Source organism: Oppia nitens, unplaced genomic scaffold, assembly GCF_028296485.1.
Source record: "Oppia nitens isolate AA-2021 unplaced genomic scaffold, nextdenovo-longstitch-racon4-pilon3 scaffold23_pilon_pilon_pilon, whole genome shotgun sequence".
NCBI lineage: Eukaryota > Metazoa > Arthropoda > Arachnida > Sarcoptiformes > Oppiidae > Oppia > Oppia nitens.
Window position 1 is genome coordinate 245,805 of NW_026533203.1, and position 22,837 is coordinate 268,641.

General features: G+C 21.8%; 1 protein-coding gene across 1 annotated transcript; it reads left to right on the forward strand.

Moving 5' to 3' along the window:
• Nucleotides 1–1,144: 1,144 nt before the first annotated feature.
• Nucleotides 1,145–22,575, forward strand: LOC128953739 (uncharacterized). The gene is made up of 19 exons (XM_054299259.1): nt 1,145–1,293; nt 9,604–9,758; nt 11,653–11,709; nt 11,873–11,993; nt 12,062–12,175; nt 12,300–12,589; nt 14,055–14,165; nt 14,753–14,831; nt 14,910–15,013; nt 15,076–15,206; nt 15,292–15,370; nt 15,440–15,559; nt 18,710–18,895; nt 18,967–19,077; nt 19,143–19,331; nt 20,205–20,620; nt 20,686–21,169; nt 21,244–21,344; nt 21,412–22,575. The coding sequence occupies exons 1-19, from the start codon at nt 1,145–1,147 to the stop codon at nt 22,573–22,575; spliced, it is 4,161 nt and encodes a 1,386-aa protein (XP_054155234.1).
• Nucleotides 22,576–22,837: the final 262 nt, after the last annotated feature.

Sequence of the window (22,837 nt, forward strand, 5' to 3'; positions counted from 1 at the left end):
GTTAGTTTATATACCATAACTGTAATACTATTATATAATTGACAACTTATAATAAATAGGAAAATTTTATTGATCGCATCATTTTTATTGACAAATAACTATTGGATTACTCTAATGATATAAATGTTTGATGTTTACTGTGAAACATGTATTGAATATATGAGACAAACATCTAAATGAAATAACTTTTTTATTTTCATGACAAACATTGCGATTGAAAGCAAAATCGCGTCAACAAAAATCTTTAATGATTTATAAATAATACATTTATTGTATTATATATATATATATTATAACAAATGCAGAGTATTTTATAAATTATAAAAGACTTAAAACAACATAAATAGGTGACACTTATTCAATGAGCCGACATTTATAATTCAATATCTAGTTGTTGCCCACTTTGTGGCTTAACATTGGATTTAGTCATAAGTTGGTTAAATAAAAAATCATTTCATAAATGATTATCAATTGCAACTGTTTTTAAAGTAAACTTATGTCCAAAGTTTGTGATTATGCGTGAAGTGTGCACAGAATCCGATTCCTTATAGACCTTATAGGCTATAAAATAACAGAATATAGCATTTGATTCTGGGGTTTGCTTTACTTTCATTTATTGTGTGATCACAACAACAGTCAATTTGTTATATATTCAATATATTTATATACTGTATATATTGGTATAAAGCTTTTACACAGTATTTTAACATTACTTATATTATATAACAGACTGTATATACTGTATAACTTTATATTGTATCGCATGTGAAGCATATTTTCCTAAATATAGTTTTAGACAATTATTCATTCTTTGTGTTTTCAATTCATATATTTTCATAAATATTTATAACTTAATAAATATAATATTATCGTAAAATCAAATTTTGATAGAAAGTTATGTTTAACTTAATATTTCATTGTTTACCTATTTATCCGATTCACAATACATGTGATCACAATTTAAGAATATTATTGTTATTATTAATACAATATTATGTATAAATTTTGACCAAATTTATTGATTTTGCTGTTTTTGTTGTTGTTATTATTATTATTATTACTACAATTAAATAAGTCAACAAATAAATTAAACATAAAATTGGTTTTAAAAAACTAATTATTAAATATAATAAAAGTTATAAAAATGAGTGACACGCCATCGGTTAGTCAATCGGGTATATCCAACAAARTTAATAAAAATAGCAATTCTTCACTAAGTCTGGACAGAGCGGCCTTTCTTCTCATCAGAATTAAGAGGGTTTTCCATAAAAAGAAACACAAATTAAATAAAAGGTATATTAATACTAAATCTTTATAATAATTATTAATATTATTTATAAATATTAATAATAATAATAATAATTATTATTTTATATCATATAAGACAACATTCATGTTTTGTACTATAATATACTTAATATTTCTGTTTGTATTTATTATTACTCATTTCTTATAATATCTAATATCTATATATCAGAAATTATTATAATAAAAATATTTTATTTTATAATTTATTAAGTCTTTAATTTTATATTTATTAATAAAATTTAATATACATATATAAACTCTGAATATAAACTGTATATTTAAAATGTTTTTATATAACTAGCAAAAAACTATTAACTTATTTTATAAATATAATATACAATGTATATACAGAATATATGAATACTAAATTTATAATATGTATATTGTAATTATTTAGTGTAAATATTATATAGTTTAACTTATATTAAAAAATAGTTTATTGATTCTTTATATCAATTTCTTATATTTATAACAATTTCCTTAATATTTTATTATTGCTAAATGATCTATTTCTATATTTAATGACTTGAATTTTTTTAATAGACAATAAGACATTTTTTAAAAATTTTACATATATTTTCTCCTACTAATTTATGGTATAAAGTTTATAGATATTGCTTAATTATTGATAAAAGTTTTAAAATTTTTATAATTATTGAAGTATAATTAATTTATATTGATATTTTATGGATAAAATTTTTACGGATATTTTAGAGTATCTATAAATTGAATTTTCTATTATTAATATAAAACAGTTTTTTAATTTGTATTATTTTTTAAGAAATATTGAATTAAAAAAATAAAAATATACAAATAAATACTGTATATATTATTCAATACACAATATTAAATATAAACGTAAAATATTTATAATATAAAAATTTATTTTATATATTTTGAATTACAATTGATGTCTGGGACAGGAATAAGCTTTTAAGTCAATTGCTTTTTTAGTCAGTTTTTACATTAGTTTAAAACTGTATTATGTATTACATAATATTGAATGAATTAGATATTTGATGAACACTTCAATAATATGTTTAATATTATTAGACCTAATATTTATTAGTCTTTTAATATTCATTAATGTTTTAAGTTATTTTATAGTATCTTAAATTTAATATAAATATCATTTGCAAAAAGTATAATTTAGACAAATTACTACAATTACTAGTTTTTTCAGAGGAAGCGATGCATAATTGATTAAATTATATGCAAATTATTTAAAATTATTTTTTAAAATTATAATTAAATCATTTATAGAATTTAAACAATTAATAAAAGCAATCTCATTATTGCATTATATTTATTATTCGTGAACTAAATTACTGGTGTGTAATAAAATAACATTTAAAAATTGTTAGCAAATAATTAGATAAAATATTTTTGTTAAAACTTGTATTGATTACAAACTTTCAATTAAACAGATTCTTAAATGATATAAATACTGAAATCGTTTTATTTGATTAGATTTAAGTTTAGTATTGGGATTAACATACATTTAATTTAGTTTATTGTTTTAACATTTTATATTATAGTATTTCTAGAAATAAGCACCATTTATTATACATTATTTCAAAACAAAAAATTATCATTACATTAAACACCAATAATAGTGCAATTAACGTTTAGTGCTAAATGCTAAATAATACGATATTATTTTAATTATATTTATGATTTTACTTTAATTAGATTTTTCATAGATTTAAATATTAGCTTTGTATTAATTTATTTATTTTTGGTTAAATTTTTAGTTAATAAGATAAAATTTAATATTTAATTACATAATTCTTGGTTTATTAAAATTTTGTTTTTGTGTTAATAAAATGATAACACTTTTAGTTTAATATAACAATCAAAATAATATTTATTGGTTATTGAAAGCAATTATCAATCAACTATAATATTGTTTTTTGATTTATTGGGATATATTTAGTCAATAGAAACTTTCCAATAGTTTGGTTGGCTTATGGATAAGGATTGAAATCTACCAAATTTATAATATTTTCACTGCTATGCTATAGCTTTAGGTTATGTCTACTTGAATATAAAATTTTTGTTAATTTTAATAAATTTTATTGAATATATAAGTATAACAATTTCATTTTCTTTGCCTAAAACATTTTCAATACTGTATGTTAATTTATCGAAAATATTATAACAAATTTAAATACTTTATATCAAATTAATGAAATGTCATTATTTATATATACTGTACAATAAGTAACAATAGATGTAGATTTGAATTGTTTTTGACATATAATCCATATTACAATGTGGTAATGGCTTATTGGAAAACTTCCAAATTATACGCTAATAATTTGTCTGAAAATATATACAACTATAGTATTAAAACATATTGGTCTATTATTATTAATAATAACTTATTGTTGATTGTTATTGTTAAGCCATAAATAAAATATTATAATAGAAATATTAAAAATTAAAATTTAAAATACTTAAAAACATAACTAAAGCATAATCTCTGTTAACTACTGTTTTTTATTTACATTAGTTTTATTAATAATAATGTAATAAATTATTATATAATTGTCATTCACCTCAGTGTTGTATTGTATATGTAAGTCATATAACCAACTTATTAAGTAAAGTACTATAAATATATTATACAATTAAATAAAAACCAATCAATAATTATCTTATATTATTAGACATTTTATTATATGATATTTTGTGTAATACAATATACAATATTAATACAATATTCCATTTAATGATTACACTATTTTATTACTATCTATAAAACTAAGAATCGTTTTCATTATTAGACTTTATTGACAAATAATTTATATTATCTTTCAGTATATAAACAAATATTTATGATTATACTGTAATAAATAAAAAGTTGACATTTGGCTATATTATTAATTTGTGGTATTTATTTCAAAATTTCCAATTTCAACATATATTTCAATTTACAGTATATTAATTTAAATAAATTTTGTGTGCAATTCATTTTAATGTATCAAATATTGCAATTTATAATTTATATACAATATTTATCTTATTTATTTAAATTTATAGTTAGAATTTTATATTTAATTCATTTTTTTAGATAACAATGTGTATACCTATTACACCGTAAAATAAGTAATTTTTTATGTTTTACAAAAGTCGAGTAAATTGTACTATTGATATATTAATGTTATACAATGTTATTTTGATTTTTGAATTTTATATTAAATTTTTATAAATCTACATTTACTGTAAAACTTATAATAATATATATCTTTTTGACAGTAATAATGTAGTTATTGATTTGTTGCCTCTTTGCTATATTTGCTATAATTTGACTAATCAGTCATTTATTATATCTTTTAAATCTGATAATACAGTATATGTCATATATTTATAGCAAATAAAATATGTAAATGAAATGACAATTTAAATAATATTATTGTTATTTTTTATATTCATTTTTTTTTTTTTGGTTAATATTTTATTGATTATGTAAATATTAAACAAATTATTAAATAATTTAATTATCTATAATACTGTATAATAATAATAATTGAAATTGTTTGTACTAAAAATTATCATAATAGCAAGTTATTTAAATGTCAATTTATATTCAAAAAATATGCTATATTAACAAACTTTTATATAATTTAATTAAAAACATATTTTTTGCACAAACAATAATGTAATCAACAATTTAAACAAACTTAATTCGTGATAATAATAATAAAATTATATAATACTGTATTAATAAATATTATATTATATTACAATTACATAATTTATAACTAAATGGTATTTAATAGTTATGTAATAAAATAGTAGTAACAAAATGTATTTCTATAAAAATTTATTCTTAAAAATATATTAATTATTTTCTTTAATTTAGTAATTTTATTTTGTTTAATCATTAAATACAAAAATCAAAGAAAATTTGCAAATATTTTTAGCTAAATAATACAAAAACGTTTGTAACGGAACTGATATGAGGTTTGTTGAGTTAATATAATTTTTATTAAGTGTATACCATCTAAATATATAATTGTCATATAGATTGTCGATATGTTTGTGTAAAACTCTTATTGTTTATCAATATTTATTGTATTAACACTTATTATACAGTAATCAGTATTATTTCGACAGTCTTTACCGGATCTCTAAAAATTTATTTATTTATTATTCAAATTTAGCGCACAATAATAGTCAACAAAAAATAATAGAATATATATATATAAGGGTTAATTAAGGTTTTTAAATTTTTGAGGTGTATGGGGGGGTATAATGAAAAAAATCAAAATCAAAGGGGTTCTGAGAAAATTGCATTGAGAATGGGAGGAAATTCCCAGTAAAATAGGAAAATATTTTTAATAAATTCCATTATTTCTTAGAAATACTTTCTTAAATTACTAAAAACTTTTTAATTTTAACAAGAATTAATGTAATATTTAAAAATAACTAATAAAAATATTAATGTTTATAGTTTAATAATCATTATCATTATCATTAATTGTCTTAAAAATAATTACTTTATTAAACAAAAAGTTCATATTTTAGTTTTTACTCTATTTCTCATCGTTTTTTTGTTGTTGATTTGGTTAAAAAGTCTGGGAATAAAATCMAAAAATTTCGATCTTATGAGGGGTTAAATCGCTATACCATATCATACCATACCATACCCCTTGTATAACCTTATATATATATATATATATATATATATTTCTATTACGTCTTTGTTATTAATTTTAATGTGAAAATATCGACAATAAATGATTATAATATACAAAATATAATTTTATATTATTTAGAAATATAATTAAAATTATAGAACGATTACTATTTAAGTAATTATAATATAGTAGAATAATACTGTATTTATATTATAAAAAAAGAGATAAATATAAAATTAATAATTTTTGGGTTTTTTGGAGTGGTTTCATCACACATTCAAATTGAATACAATTTTTTATTTTTAAACTATTTATTTAAATATTGATTGAATACAATATTTGTTGTAAAAAAGTAAATAGAGATTGTGTTGAACATGATTTTAATCCCGTGGGATATGTATTATACAATAGTATGAAATATACTGAGTATACTATATATTAATACATTTTATAATATAATAAGTTATATATATATAATTGTATTTTTAATTTACAAATAAATTTTACTAACACATGTTTATTTTTTACTAATTTACTTATTTTTAAACTCATTAAAAATTTATTAGTCAAATTAATTTATATATTACAAATTATTTGCATAATTTTTATAATTAAATAAAAATTAACTTAATATAATATAATAACTTAATCTTAAAAATATAAATACACTTAATTATATTATAATTTGAATTGTATAATATTTATGAACAAACGGATGCTATTATATATTTTATTAATAATTCACTATTTTGCTGTTGTTGTTGTCTTTCAATTTATTTATATTATTTTTATAATATATAAATATCAATGAAAAATATAAATTTTTATTTCAATAGATTTCATTTTCATAGAATTGACTCATTGTTAGATTACATGAAAATGTATAATATATTTTTTAAAAGTAAAATTAAATTTGTTTTCTAAAAATTTAAATAATAAATATTTTGATAATTTTAAAAAATGTTAATTTGTAAATATATAGTTAGTAAATATTAGTTGTAATAAAAAATATATAAATTTATTTAATATTATCTTTTTATACAAAACATGTAAAGTATTATATTTTTTAATTATAACATTTTTGTGTCTGACATTAAATTTCAAAAATCAATGAATAAATATAAAAATATTTTACAATAAAATAAAATTTGATAAATAATCATAAGATTTAAACAAACAAATGAAAAAATGTTAACTAAAAAGTGATTTGTCTATTGAAGTGTTGTTTCATTGCTAACATTGGAGAAACATTAGGTGTTTGTTGCGAGTAATGCATTGAAATGAGAGGTAAAGCCTCTTAAGTTCGAACCGTTAGCTTTGAGTCTATTTCTCGCTTCTGTTATTCGTTAAGAAGTTTCTCAAAGTCCTTGTATTTAAAGATTATTAGATTTATGGCATTTCAACAAATCATTTTGAATTTCAATATATTACACACACACACACACACACACACACACACACACACACACACACACACACACACACACACACACACACACACACACACACACACACACACACACACACACACACACACACACACACACACACACACACACACACACACACACACACACACACACAAACATACATACACATACACATACACATACACATACACATACACATACACATACACATACACATACACATACACATACACATACACATACACATACACACACACATACACATACACATACACATACACATACACATACACATACACATACACATACACATACACATACACATACACATACACATACACATACACATACACATACACATACACATACACATACACATACACATACACATACACATACACATACACATACACATACACATACACATACACATACACATACACATACACATACACATACACATACACATACACATACACATACACATACACATACACATACACATACACATACACATACACATACACATACACATACACATACACATACACATACACATACACATACACATACACATACACATACACATACACATACACATACACATACACATACACATACACATACACATACACATACACATACACATACACATACACATACACATACACATACACATACACATACACATATTTTTCATTGTTTTTATTTATATATTAAATCAAAATAATTATATATTTGTTCACACATTCTATATATTAAATTGGTTTAGTTTTTTATTGAAATTATGGCACAATTATGACACAAATTTCACATTAAAACAAATCAATTATTACAAAACAATATTTGTTAGTAATTGTTGCATCAAATACAGCTAATCATAAATTGTGATTTTGTTTATGAATCCATATTATTGTAAAACACTTTATTAAAAAATAAATTGAAAATAAAATAAAAATTAATAATTTAATTAATAAAATATGATTTTTATATACAAATAGAATATTAAATATAATAGTATTTTATATTTATTTTATAATATTGCATAAATTTTATTAAGTCATTAAAAATATAATTATATAACTTATTTATTATATAACTATAATAATACAGAATTGATAATATTTAATATTTAATATTATATAAATTAACAATATTTATATAATTGATAATTTATTACATATCTTTATTATTATTTCTACATGATAAAATTTATTTTTATGTAAATTGTAAAATACTACAATGGAAATATGCATAACATAATGTAAAGAAATAATTAACTTTTAATTTTATACTATTTTTAAAATATAGAGAAATGATAACTAGTTTTTACTTTTATTTAATAAATAGAACTTTTATTGATTTTAATAGAAAAATAAAAATTATTAGAAATCAATGCTAAACATTAAGAATGTTTTGGCAAATAAAAAATTATTAACACTTAATATAACTTATTTATTGTATAGAGTCTATAGAGTCTATAGTATAGACTGTTAATTCAAATGTTGATTGCAATTATATATTGATATAAACTCAATATACTTTACAATAGGATAACCTTAACCTTTCAACCTTTATCTAAATTTTTATCTATCGACAATAAAATGTGGTAAACGTGAGATGATTTTATATAGTTATTGTCTATTATTATATTAAATACACTGTTTATTGTGTAAATTATATAAAATTTATTTAAAAGTATATAATATTAAATCTCTTTTTTCTCATTCAGTTTAAAACCCCATTTCTATCGAACAAAGTTTACTTTAAGACAAGTACTTCTATTGTGTATTTTAGTTATATAATTGCTTTTATTTTATTAAATTATTAATTTATAAACATATTTATTACAAATGATAGCTATAATAACTATTATTATATCTGTATTAAATGTTATGCAAATCTAAATATCAAATTATTAATATTAAAATTATTAAAATATTATAATTATTAAAATTTTAATATCTTTGTTATAACAACTACATAATATTTAATTATTTGTAATATATGATTACAAATGACAAATTATTAATTATTAATAAAAAATTATTAAAATCTATTTATTTGTTTTAGAATCTGATTATCATTAATTAAATATTATTTTTTAAATAAAATACTTAAGAAAAAATTATTATAAAAAAGTTTATTAGTAATAAATTGTTGTTCTTAAATGACATAATAAACATATAAATGAATAGATAATTATATTTATTTGATAGTAATATATCGGAAAGAGGACACCCGATCGTTAGGAAGAGTAAGCCACCGATGCTTAGGGCGCGGACACTGCCAGCTATCATAACTCCCGCATTAAATATACTTCAGGCACAACTCGAGCCCTTTAATGATCAACAGTCCTCCAGTGGTATTACCGGTGAGTAGTTTTTGTCGATAAATTTGTCGGTAAATATAGTATACGATACCCATTCATATGGATAAACGATACACTAAATGATATCATATATTTTGGACTAATATATAATCAATTGAATCATTATTTTGCTAATACTGTATTATATACTGAGTCTCGACCCAAACAAATACATGTTGTGTTGTGTTATATCACGAATTAATGGTTCAATACTTTACTATAAAACTCTTGTCTTTTGTCTAAATACTATATTTTTATATTGATTTTCTTATAAATTATAGTACACTATCTTTTTTGAACACAAAAGTATAGAAATATATATATATTTGCTATAAATATATTGCTATCAAATTGGATTCAATTTTTTATTTACCTGATATCTCAATAAAAAATATTATTCTTTATTGATATTTATAGTTCAAAGTAGTAGATAAATACTGTATTATATATATAGTATTGATATATTTAATGATAAAAAAGATGTTTACAATCAACACATTAAGCATTGTGTTCATTGAAATGACTATTGGCTTAAATTATGTGATTTCAAATCACTTGATTACAGATTTTATAGTAAACAACAATTTCGGTAAATTTTGTCGTAACAATAGTTAAAGGAAATGTCAATACATTTATAACTTTTAAAAAACGATGACTTTTTACTATAACTAAGATTATACAGTACTAAGCAATACATGAGAGACTATTTTCATTACTTTATTACAAAATTCTCTACTTTTTTGTTACAAAATAAACTCAAGTTTTTTTAGTCAAGATTTTCACAATTTTTCTCTTAAGATATGGGATTTGTTGTGTCAACTCTTATTACTTTCACTTATATTTATTCAAACTATAATAAATTGTAGTGAATGTATAGCTAACACTCGACTGCATTTTATAATACAGTAATAATAATATGTTATTATTAATATATGTTACACACATTATATTAAGAATAGATATAAAATAAAAATATTCTACTTTGAAATGTATTATATTATCCAATACTCAAATACTATATAATAAAAAAAAATAATAGGAAAATACTGTACTATGAAAGGCAGTGTATAGTATAGTACAGTGTGATCCCGTTTTTTATTAGTATTATAATCTTCGCCTAAATTGAAGTCATTTTTTATATTATATTTCTCTCATTGTTTTGTTTATAATTTTAAAATTAATTATTTTAATGTCTATTAATTATGGGTTATTTATAGATTTGTTTCCTTAAAGAAAAATATTTAACAAATAATTTTCATTTTTAAAAGATATTAAATAAAAAAAATTGTATAAATATATTTATAATTATTGCTATTGCATATGCTCTGCATATTTTACTAGTTTTTTTATAAAATTAATCATTTACTTTAAAATAAAAGCTTTTATAATATTTAAAAATAATATATATTTTGCAAAATTGTATCAACAAGTGATGGTTTAAGTCAATGCAACAAATGTTTTGTATATCATAAATATTATTACTTAGGGTTTATACAGTAAATATTTTTTTATGTATCTACTGTATAAAGCTATAAAGTACATATTGTAGAATTTAATAAAATCATGAATATTATTCTTTATCTGTACTATATTGTACATAAAAGTGAAAAAATATTAAAATTTAAAATTTAATGTAAAATACACAAAACAATAAATACAGTACTATAGTATTGGTTGAGTAATTAGGCATTATTTTTATATATTAAAATATTTAATTATAATATACTATAGGCTATGACATAAAAATTTAACTAATAATTGTTACTGCAGTTTGTTTCATACATTACTATACACTTCTCTAACATTTATAATTTATCTAAAGCTAAGCTTAAGTAAACTCAGTATTGATGAAAATTTAAATAAATATTTGCTTACATTTTATTTGATAAACACACAGCGGATCTGCCATCAAATGAAATTAAATGTCAATATCTTCTTCATGAACCACAATACAGTAAGAATTCATTTTATTAAATATATATACTGTATATATATATATATAAATTTATATACTGTATATATATATATATATAAATTTATATACTGTATTAATATAATAAAGAAGATAATAAAACAAAACACTTAATTTGTTATATTATATTTATTTTTAAATGCAGAATATAGTTTATCAGTTAGTGATAATGATAGTTTTATGTCTAAATCACCGGCACTTTCGCCCAGAGCTAGTGTCTCATCGACCAGTTCTACGGGTTCGGCAACAAAAGATGCCTCACATAAGTAAATATCTGATATTATTTATAAATTTAATACCATTTTGTCTGTAATTTTTTTTGTCAAATTATTAGAAAAAGTGTTAGTTTTGCCAAACTTACAAAATTACTGTCAACACAACCAAAAGATAAGTTATCGGCTTCAAAGTCAACCGGACATCAGTTCACTAATGATAATACCGGTGATATGTATGTCTTACAATAAATATGCTATCGATCTGTAGATTAGTTGTTATATTTGAAAAAAGATTTGTTTGTTTGTAATAATTATTTCTTGTATCTTAAAAAGTTCGTGTTTTTTCTGGAATAATAGAGGAATGTCTAATAAAATAAAGAGAAGTGGAAGTATTGACAGTTTTATGGACGCACAGCTCAGTAGCAAAAATGAAAACATTATTGTTGAGCCATTTTACTCTTCAAACAAACCAAACAATTCAAATGTTGCCAAAAGAGACAGAATTAGCGCTTCTATATCTCCCCGGTTTAGGGGTCATCTGCCTCTCAGTTCGACAACATCTGTACATCTCATGGATTTACAACGAAACTTACATGACGTGCCATCATCTCCAAGTGCTTCATATAGAATCACCCGAACACTTCCAGGTCGGACTCATAATTATTGATTATATTTAATATTCACTATTAATTACTTGAAAACTATTTAACAACTTAGCAATCTATTGTAAACATTGATAATTTATATAACATATAGTGTTGGCATAAAAGAGAAATTTATAAAATTAAAAAGAAATTTCTAGAAAGTTTCTAAAAGAAATTTCTATCTATGGGATCCCCATGGTTAATTTTGTTCTCTCTATATTTGTTATCTTGTAACATTGTTTTTACAAGTAATAATTAATTAATTATTATTATTATTTTAATTACTAATTAAAGTAAAAAAATATTTATTTAATCATTAAACTATGATATAATAAAAAGATGAATAAAATTTTTACAAAACTGATTATTATTAAATATAATTATAATTATTTATATAGGGATCCCATTTGTATAATAGTGTATTACAGTATAATAGTATACAGGTATTATATGTGCAGTATTATGTCTCATTAATATATTTATAGTATTATAATAGCTATTTATATGGTGATCCCATAGTATAACAATAAAATTAAATTTCTATAGAAATTTATTTCTGAGAAATTTTCTAGAAACTTTCTATTTGCCCATCTCTAATAATATACAATGAAAATTATTTCACACTATTTTTAAATTAGTTTTAACTGCTTATCAAATGATTTCAATACCTGTAAACAATATACATATATATTGTAAATAACATTTTTATTCAGCAATTTTCAAATTTATTAAACAAATAATTGATTTTTTTAATGAAAATGTTGAAGTTATTAAAACATGAAATTCTATAATTATTATTAATTGTCTTGTATTTAGCTGACGGCAAATCAAATAATATATATTTAGTTAAATAACTCATTTATAGGAATTTATTTGACAAATAGTATTTTGAGCTAAAAAAATAATTACTAATCTCATAGAATTAAAAACATAAATATAATTTATTTTAGATTATTTTAATAATAATAATAATAAACGTTGTAAAAGCATATGGTTTTTATCAAATTTCTTTAAATGACAAATCAATTTGACTGAAATTTAGCTGAAATCTGCTATTCGTTTATTATATGCAAAATAAACGTGTTTTGTGTAAAAATCAATGTTTCATTAAATATAATCAAAAATGAAATATAACTAATATTAATATAATGTTTTCTAAGTGATATTTTAGTAATTTTGTAAAAATATTAATTTTAAGCAAAACTTACTATCAATAATACATTGTTGTACAAAATATCACTTCCAGCTAATATATTAATTTTTAAATAACACTGTTAGTAGTTAGATCTTAAACATTATGTGCATAACATTAAATTATACAAAATAATTATTTTAATTAATTTTCTTTATTTGATAAAAATTATACACAAATTTTTGTTTGCATAGTAGTTATTATAGAATTATATAATAAATTGATTTTTAAAACAAATATGTTTAATATAAAAATATATTGAAATCGATTTTATAGGTCGACGACAGGCCAGTATCGATGTGTTTGTTCCCGAAGGCATACCTTATTTGACCAAATCTGAGAAGAAAAAACTCGAAAAATACAACAAATTTAATTTTGATTTACAGGGTATATACAGTACTTATATATATATATATTGCAATATATTTATATCAAATGCATTTCTATTTTTATATAAGTTTATTCAAGATAAATCACGTTATACTATAGTATGATATTTATACTGTATTATTCATATATTATAATATATAATATAGTAAAATAAATTAGTTTTTTCAATAAAGAAATAAATTAAATATTGAGTTTTTTTTTACAATTTTAGACAATTTTGCAAATATTTTATTTTACACGATATACTTCAGAGAATTATAATATTAAATAACTTTTAATATAAACAATTTATGTAAATTTTATTTTATAAATTATATTTTTCATATACATATAACTGTAGATATATATTATACACTTAGCTAGCTCAAAAATTGTGTTTTCTGATTATATTTAAATATAAAATAATTTATAAATAACAAAAAAAATTAATCAAGTTCTTATTGTATGTTTGTATTTTGTTATATATTAATATACAGTATATTAATTAATATTTTAATAATATAAATTTAAAAAAATCATCTATATTTAAACATATTAAAGAAATTTTTATAATATTATTGATTTATTGTGTAAATAATGTATAGCAATGTTTTCTGCCGTTGAAAATGAACAGTTGGAGAGGACTCGGATGATAATTGAGTCGACAAACGTTGATATTAATAGGTATGTGTTAGTCATAGTTGTTATTCAATTTAAATGTAAATATTTTCAACACATTTATATACTATTGTCACTAAACAGTTGCAACTCCGATGGTTTCACTCCATTGGATATCGCAGTCATGACATTAAATATACCATTAATTAAATTATTGCAAAGTTATGGTAGTCTAGAGAGTCAAAACTGTAAGATTTTATGAAAATTAACCGGAATTTGAATTAAATTTGAATATAAAATAATACAATAGTTTCGACTAAAGAAAGTCGTGAAAATCAGTTGATATCTCTTCTTAAAGAATCCCAACGATGTGTTTTGGATCTCAATCTGACTGTCTTTAGTGTCTTACCTAATAGTGGTCTAAGCGCTGCACTTCTTAAAGTAATAACTAATTATTTAATGTCACATATGGTTCGCAAAATAGTTTATATTATTTATATTTATATATAATTTATATAAAATACAGGAAAAGGAGCGACAGTTGTATTTATGGGAGCGAAGACTCAAACTTCTGGAGCGAATGAGATCCGGTTTTGAAAGATTAGGTATATTTTTCAATGACTTTACATATCATTTGAAGTCAATTAATTTTAACGCCAAACAAATAATGATAGAAACACCCGAACCGCCCGTATGTGTCCACTTGGAAGTTGTGGCCACCGATTGCTTACGCATAAGATTTAATGAACCTATACTTAGCAATGAAAACAAGTCAATCATCACTAAATATAAGGGTATTTATTTAAGTCTTAAAATATACTTTTAAATGTCAATAATCATTGATTGGTTCATAAATTGTTACAAATTATAAAATAAATATTTTATTTAACAAAACATTTTAAGCTTTATCTACTATACTGATATTGAAACTTCATTTAGATTTTTAAATTTATTTTTACAATTAATTGAGTTTTGTAAATATTTAGCTATTTATTCAAATACTTAAAATAAATAATTATTTGTAGAAATTTGAAGACAAATAAATCATACAATATAAATTACTGTATATACAAAATAATTTGTTATGCATAATGCAGTAACAGTGTTACTCTAACACATATAGCACAACACACACACACACACACACACACACACACACACACACACACACACACACACACACACACACACACACACACACACACACACACACACACACACACACACACACACACACACACAAACACATAAATACATACAATTATGTATTATATTATACATTACCGTTACATGATTTAGACTATAGATTCTACAGTTTGATTTTGTAGTTATTTATATATACAGTATATATATATATATTGCGTTTCCTTAAATTTGAATTAAATGTTGAGTACTGTAACCTATAGTATATTTGCATAATATAAAAATACTATATAAATTGTATCGACAGTATATACTAAATGTATAAAAAAAATATTGCAATGATCTCTAATTAAATAAAACTAAAATACAGTATATATATATATTGAAATAAATTATAATTCAAGTTACAAACTATTCAATAAAACCACATTTGTTTAGTAGTTTTATTAGTGCACTTATATGTAGTAAATTTTATAATCAAGTTTACATAAATGTTAAATAATTGAAAATTCTTGTCATAGAATTTAAATATATTCAGAAAATTGCTTTTTTAATAATTGTTTTATTTATTAAAATGAAATGTATATAAAAGATTATCAAATTAATACCAATGTATTTTATTAATTTAAAGTTTATCTATGCACTTGACATTTATAAATTTATAAATTGAAATTACAATATTAAAAGTCACAATTATATAATTTCTGTAACTAATATAATTATTTAATCTAATTTTTTTATTGCCTGATAAATATTATTTAATTATTGTATAAAATCATATATTAAAATTAATGTTGTAAAATATTTACTGTATATGTTTATAAGCCCATTTAAAAAAATTACAATTTTTAGTACTGCAATTATACTATGATTAATATTATTATTAAAATTTAAGTTAATTAAGTAATTACAATTATTATGTTCAAAACTAATTTTTAAAATTAGGCAAAAAATTCCTGTTTATGGAATCTTTTGGCATTTATTAATAAACTTCATAATAGTATTTAATTATTTTTTATATGAAGAATAATGTAAGATACATAAGATATAATTTATTTACTAAATAAACCCATTATTTATTAACAATTTTTAAAATAATTATACAATAATACYGCATATAAATATTTAAAATATTTAATTATATTATAAGATATTGTATAAAAATTAGACTAAACATATGATATGAATTTACATAATAAATTGATTCTAAAAATAATAATTTTTATTTAAAGTTCAAAATATCGTTTATGTGGTTAACTTAAATCATTGATTTTTTGTTAAGTCAAATTTTTTTATTAATCAATATATAATATTACATTTTTATTGATAAGGAAATTGTCTTATTAAATATAAGTTTTCTTTTGAAACCAAGTAATCCAAAACATATTGATTTTTTCAAAATTGTATATTTTGCAATCAGATATCTTTTACATACAAATAGTTAAAAATGTTATAAAATTATTTTATATGCTTTGCAAACATTATTTTTATATAGTACTTTGTTTTATGAAAATAGTTTAATACAAAATTGCTATTTTTATTATTATTTTTTTATAAAAATTGCATTTTATATTAATATTATGTTTTTTATATACTTTATATAAAACACTTTTATTAAATAACTAAAGTATTTTAAGCTTTGTTTTTTAAATAACTACAATATATTAATAATAACTAATATTTACGCCACAGATATTTATGAAAAATCTAAAAAAAACTTTAATTAGTAATACTATAGTTGTGTTATTGAACATAAAATTTTATATTTACTGTAAACTGATTTTATTTACTATAATCTCGATTTATACAACCATTGAGTGATTAGTCACTCGAGTTATATAAGGATATTATACAATATATTACAGAATATACTATACCTATGTGTAGATGAGATTTCCGTCCGTTTTATTATCCAAAAGTTCCTTATGTTCCCTCCCTTCCTGGGAATTCCTAATGAATTTATTTCCTTGTGTACCACATATTACGTGTTTAAAAACAAATATTATATTCAAACGTATTTTTAAGTTGTATTGATAAATAGTTTCACTAAATTTATTAAATTGAAATTTATTTTTAAATATTTCAATATTTTTTGCAAAATGTTTAAGTTTTGGTAATATTTATCGTAATAATATAAAATATATTTTCCTTTCTAACGATCAAGAGAGGGAAAATAAAATATTTTCCGGGAAAATTGGAGGGATTTTTTTATGGAACTTGCCTCCCTGGGCATATTGATCGAACTCTAACTATACAATTACTTTTATACCATGTATTGATAGTACTGTATAATACATTTATAAAGTTATTTGTAATTATGAGATCTCCAAAGTTTTAGAAACTATTGAGTAATTCTTAAGGGATTTTAACAAACTTTTGATTAACGATACAAAAACATTCAAAAACTTTCTTTAATATAATATTTATTGTTTGCTTAGTTTGAATTGAATTGTACTGTATTTCTACTGTATATGTTTAACATATGATGAATTGTCCAAAAATATACATTAACGTGTTTCCTAAATATTATTATATCAATCAATATTTATGATGTACTTCAATTTGGTTTACAAAAATATATATTGATTTTTATTTGAATTGCAAACTCGCATAAAATGATATATTGATGTTAAAAAAGCATCAATTATTATTATTATTATTATTATTATTATTATTATTATTATTATTATTATTATTAGCATTACCTAAACATCGAAACAAACTACCAAACCATATACTACTAAAGTAATACATTGTATAGAAGTGACAAAAATTAATGTTAATATTTTTTTTATCTATAGTTGAATGGAGTGAAAATAATTTTATTACAATTGATGGCACACTCGATATCACTGATCTTCAAAAGCTTGAAATTATAATCGAAAGATTAAAAAATAGTCAAAAATACTTCGTAAGGGTTGCGTCCGGCAATTGTAAAGGATATTCAGTCTATTCCTATCCATCACCTAATTGTGCCATTCCTTCGAGTGAGTCATTTGTTTAAATGTTTATTTTAAATATTTAAATCTAATTAAACTATACATTAAATGTGTTAAAGGTTGGAGAAATGTCGATCAAAAGCATTCAACAAATATTGATCTCTCAAAAATAGATCAATTATTTCAAGATATGATAGATTGTCGACCAAACACATGGGTTGAAGTTAAGGGTAAAATTTATAATTAAATAGTTTTTAATTTTCATAATTATTGATAAATTAATTTTTTTTAATAGTATTATCTGTTGAAAGTGATAATTCTTATCAACGCAAAGGACAGGTCCGCAAAAGTTTTAAAAATCTGTTTGTGACGACTCCTAAGTTTCAAAAGACTATGAAAAGAGGAATCTATTTGTCGTGTCTTTTATATAACGAAGACAAGGTTCTCGTGACCAACGATGAGATTCTGCCGATCATTGAAATCGGTATTTATTTAACAAAAAAAATTATTATTATTATCGATAATATAATAACCATTCATAAAAATAGTGTAGATATTAGTAGATCTAACAATTTTATGTGAGACCGGTCTAAATTAGTTCAAATAATTGTTTTGTTTCAAAATAATTTATAATTACTTACGGTAATCAAATTAAATCCATTAAAATAACAAAACTATTGAAAAAGTTTTATTTAGATAAATAAAAATATTAACTTTTTTAAAATTATTTAAATCTTACAAACTTAAAGACCAGTCATATGTGGTATATTTTAAAGGTGGAAATGATTACAGACGTCCAAAAAAATTTGATTAGTGGGAATAATTTGATAACTTAAAACTATCAATTATTATGGGAAAGAAATTTACATAATTTCCCAGTTTTAGTATTATTTCTCTAATACACAATTCTGCTTATACTGTATACAGTAATTCTTTATAATTTATTTTTTATTTTAAGCATTCTTATGTAAAATTCTATACAAAATTGTTAGGATTTATTAATGTTCAATTGATATAATTAAATTATATTTAATTTATTAAAGATAATAATTGAAATGTCAACAAAACTTATAATTTATAATTTAATTTTAAGTGGTCGATTTTTTAAATAGAAAAATAAAATTATTACCAATTTATTGGATTTTTGGTAAATTTTTTATATATTAGGAGATAGATTTGAAATATTTTATAGATTGTGGTAAAAATTGTGTGCAAAATACTATATAYGTATAAATTTAATAGTAATTGAATTTTTATATATAATATAATAGAGTTTAGAAAACGCGTAAAAAAGTCAATTGAAGTAAAGCGACCAAAAACTTTAAATTAAATGTTTGAAATGATTGTATTATTACAGATGATGTCTATCCGTCATCACTTCAAACAGACTTTCATTGGATGCTTAAGATATCGAGCACTTGGGAGGACGTCAAGGCTTTACGCCGAGAGCTCGATAAAAGCCAGAGTTCATCAGTGGCTCACTTCAGAAGCAAAATATTATCATCTGTTGAACAAATGCAGACATTTCTTGGAGTCCAAGATTTGGGAAAACTGTTTTATAAGCCATTGAAAGACAGCGACGGGACAACTGTGTTGTGTGCTATCAAAAGGCTTACTGATATTAAAAGTATGAATTGGTTATCATTACGATGGATACCAATGACAAAACTACAGAAAAAACTTCTTAGTCTTTATACAAATTCAATGCAAGAAATGAGTGAACAGTCAATGAATTGTCCACTAATTGGAGATTTACTTCATTCCTCATTACAAGTCAGTTAACATTACTTTTAATATTTAATTTTTATTTACTTACAAATCAAATAATATGAATGCAGGAAATGATTTGCTATCACAAGGCATGTAATAACCCATTGCCTCGAGGCTTATATCTGGGATTTGTCAAACTCAAGACATCTGTGGACACAATGAGTATTTTAGTGCCTCAGAACAGTCCAAATGTTATGCCACACATCAAAGTCAGAGATAATCCACATGTTTCTCGTGAAGAATGGATTTGCCTTAAGAACTGCATTCATCCAAATCAGCTTAAAGTTGATGTAATCTCTGAATCGTCGCAATTGAAGTTTTTACAGTTTATTACCAAATCTGCAAATGTTTTGCTAAACTCATTAAAAATTCCGGAAAATGAAATCCCTGGCCATAGGATATATGATACAGAAGTGATAGAACTTAGTCCCGACGTTTCGTTTATCATATTATTACCTCCGGTTCAAAATGTCTGTTCAATCTTCAGCCAATCCGATGAATTACCCGCTTATTTGAATCTTATATATCTTCCTCTCAGAACATTTGAATTAAGTATATATCAAATTAATTGTCATTTATTTTGTTTATAACTTATGATTTTATGTTATATTATATAATAATTTTAGTCAATTTAAATACATATCGACAAACATTTATATCGCGTTATTCAAGAATATCGTCTATTCTTGAGATGGATTTATTAGTAGCACAACAGACACATCGAGAAGTATGTAAACCATTATAGATATCACATATAAATTATAAATACAATTAATTGTTTGTCAAATTAATAGGCATTTTCATCCAATGAAGTATTGGCCGCTAAATCACGTCTAACAAAACTTCAAGAATTTCAGAATATATTGGAAGAGTTGTGGCGATCTATGCGATGGATTATGGATGTGGTGACCATTGCTAGAGATAAACAAAGCATTTGTGGCATTTCTTTGGATAATATTAGACATACATTAACTAACAGTAATGTTCTTTTAGAAGACGAAGAAATTTTTCAAATTCCTACCATAAACTTGTCTTCGTCACCACTTAACTCACCTCAATCTAGTCCTCCACCACATCCCATAAGTCGTCGTCCCAGTCGTGACGACTCAACCATAGACACAAATTTTTTTTCGGATCAGCTTCGTATAAATTCTTCCACTTCTTCATATTCATTGATTGATTCATTATGTTTCATGAGTTCTGACTATAAAACTGAAGCACTTTATGGTAAAGCTTGTGATGATATGCGTCGCTGTTCTTCGGCTTCAAAATTAACAAATGGCTCCAATCGTGGAAATCATATAAGAAGTGATAATCAATGGTCAAGTGATCAATTGATGTCATCAAATGAAAGTTTGAAAACAACGACATCTAGAAAACACTTAAATTTAAATGAATTGTTTGAATCGGAAATGGATGTCATCGATGAGTCCAATAACGAGAACAAAGAGTCAGAATCGGGTGACCATTGTTTTCGGCCAATTGTTTTGTCCAGTATTTCAAGTGCTGACACTTTTGATTTAAATTTACAACAAATACAGAAATTAAAGGACAATGAATTTATGCCTTATATGTCATCAAATACTTCACAAAAAAGTAAAACCAATCAAATTAACAAATTTTGTGATAACTTTTGTGATAATACTTTTATACTACGAGTTTATGCCGCTTATGATTGCGGTCTACCATTTGGTACGAGTCTTAAACTGCAAGTGACGGCAGAAACAACTGTTAAAGAGATAATTGAATTAGTGGTCAAACATCTGAATTCAATAGTTGTTTCTCGAGGAGAGAGTCATCCTATCTATGAATTGGATCAATTCAACAGATTCTGTATGTCAGCCGTCTATTGCTCTGAAGTTAAACATCTTAACAATGACTTCAAAGTAGTCAAACTCCAGATGCCATGGAATCGGGCGATGCTTTGCATTGCCATTAGAGATGATAACCTATTATAACATTCAGTGTTTTTCTTAATTATTTAGACTATAAATAAGTGTTTTTCCTTATTATATAACTTTAATATCTCTAATATAATTAAATATAAATCATATTATTGTTTGTAAGTTTGTTATCAAATAATTTCCAATAAATTTAATAAATAATAAGTAATTTTATTTGAATTAATTCTAATAAAAATTTTATTTAAAATTAATAATATATTAATTTATAGTAAATATATCATCACTTAACTGATCCATAGTTTAAAAGACATAACCA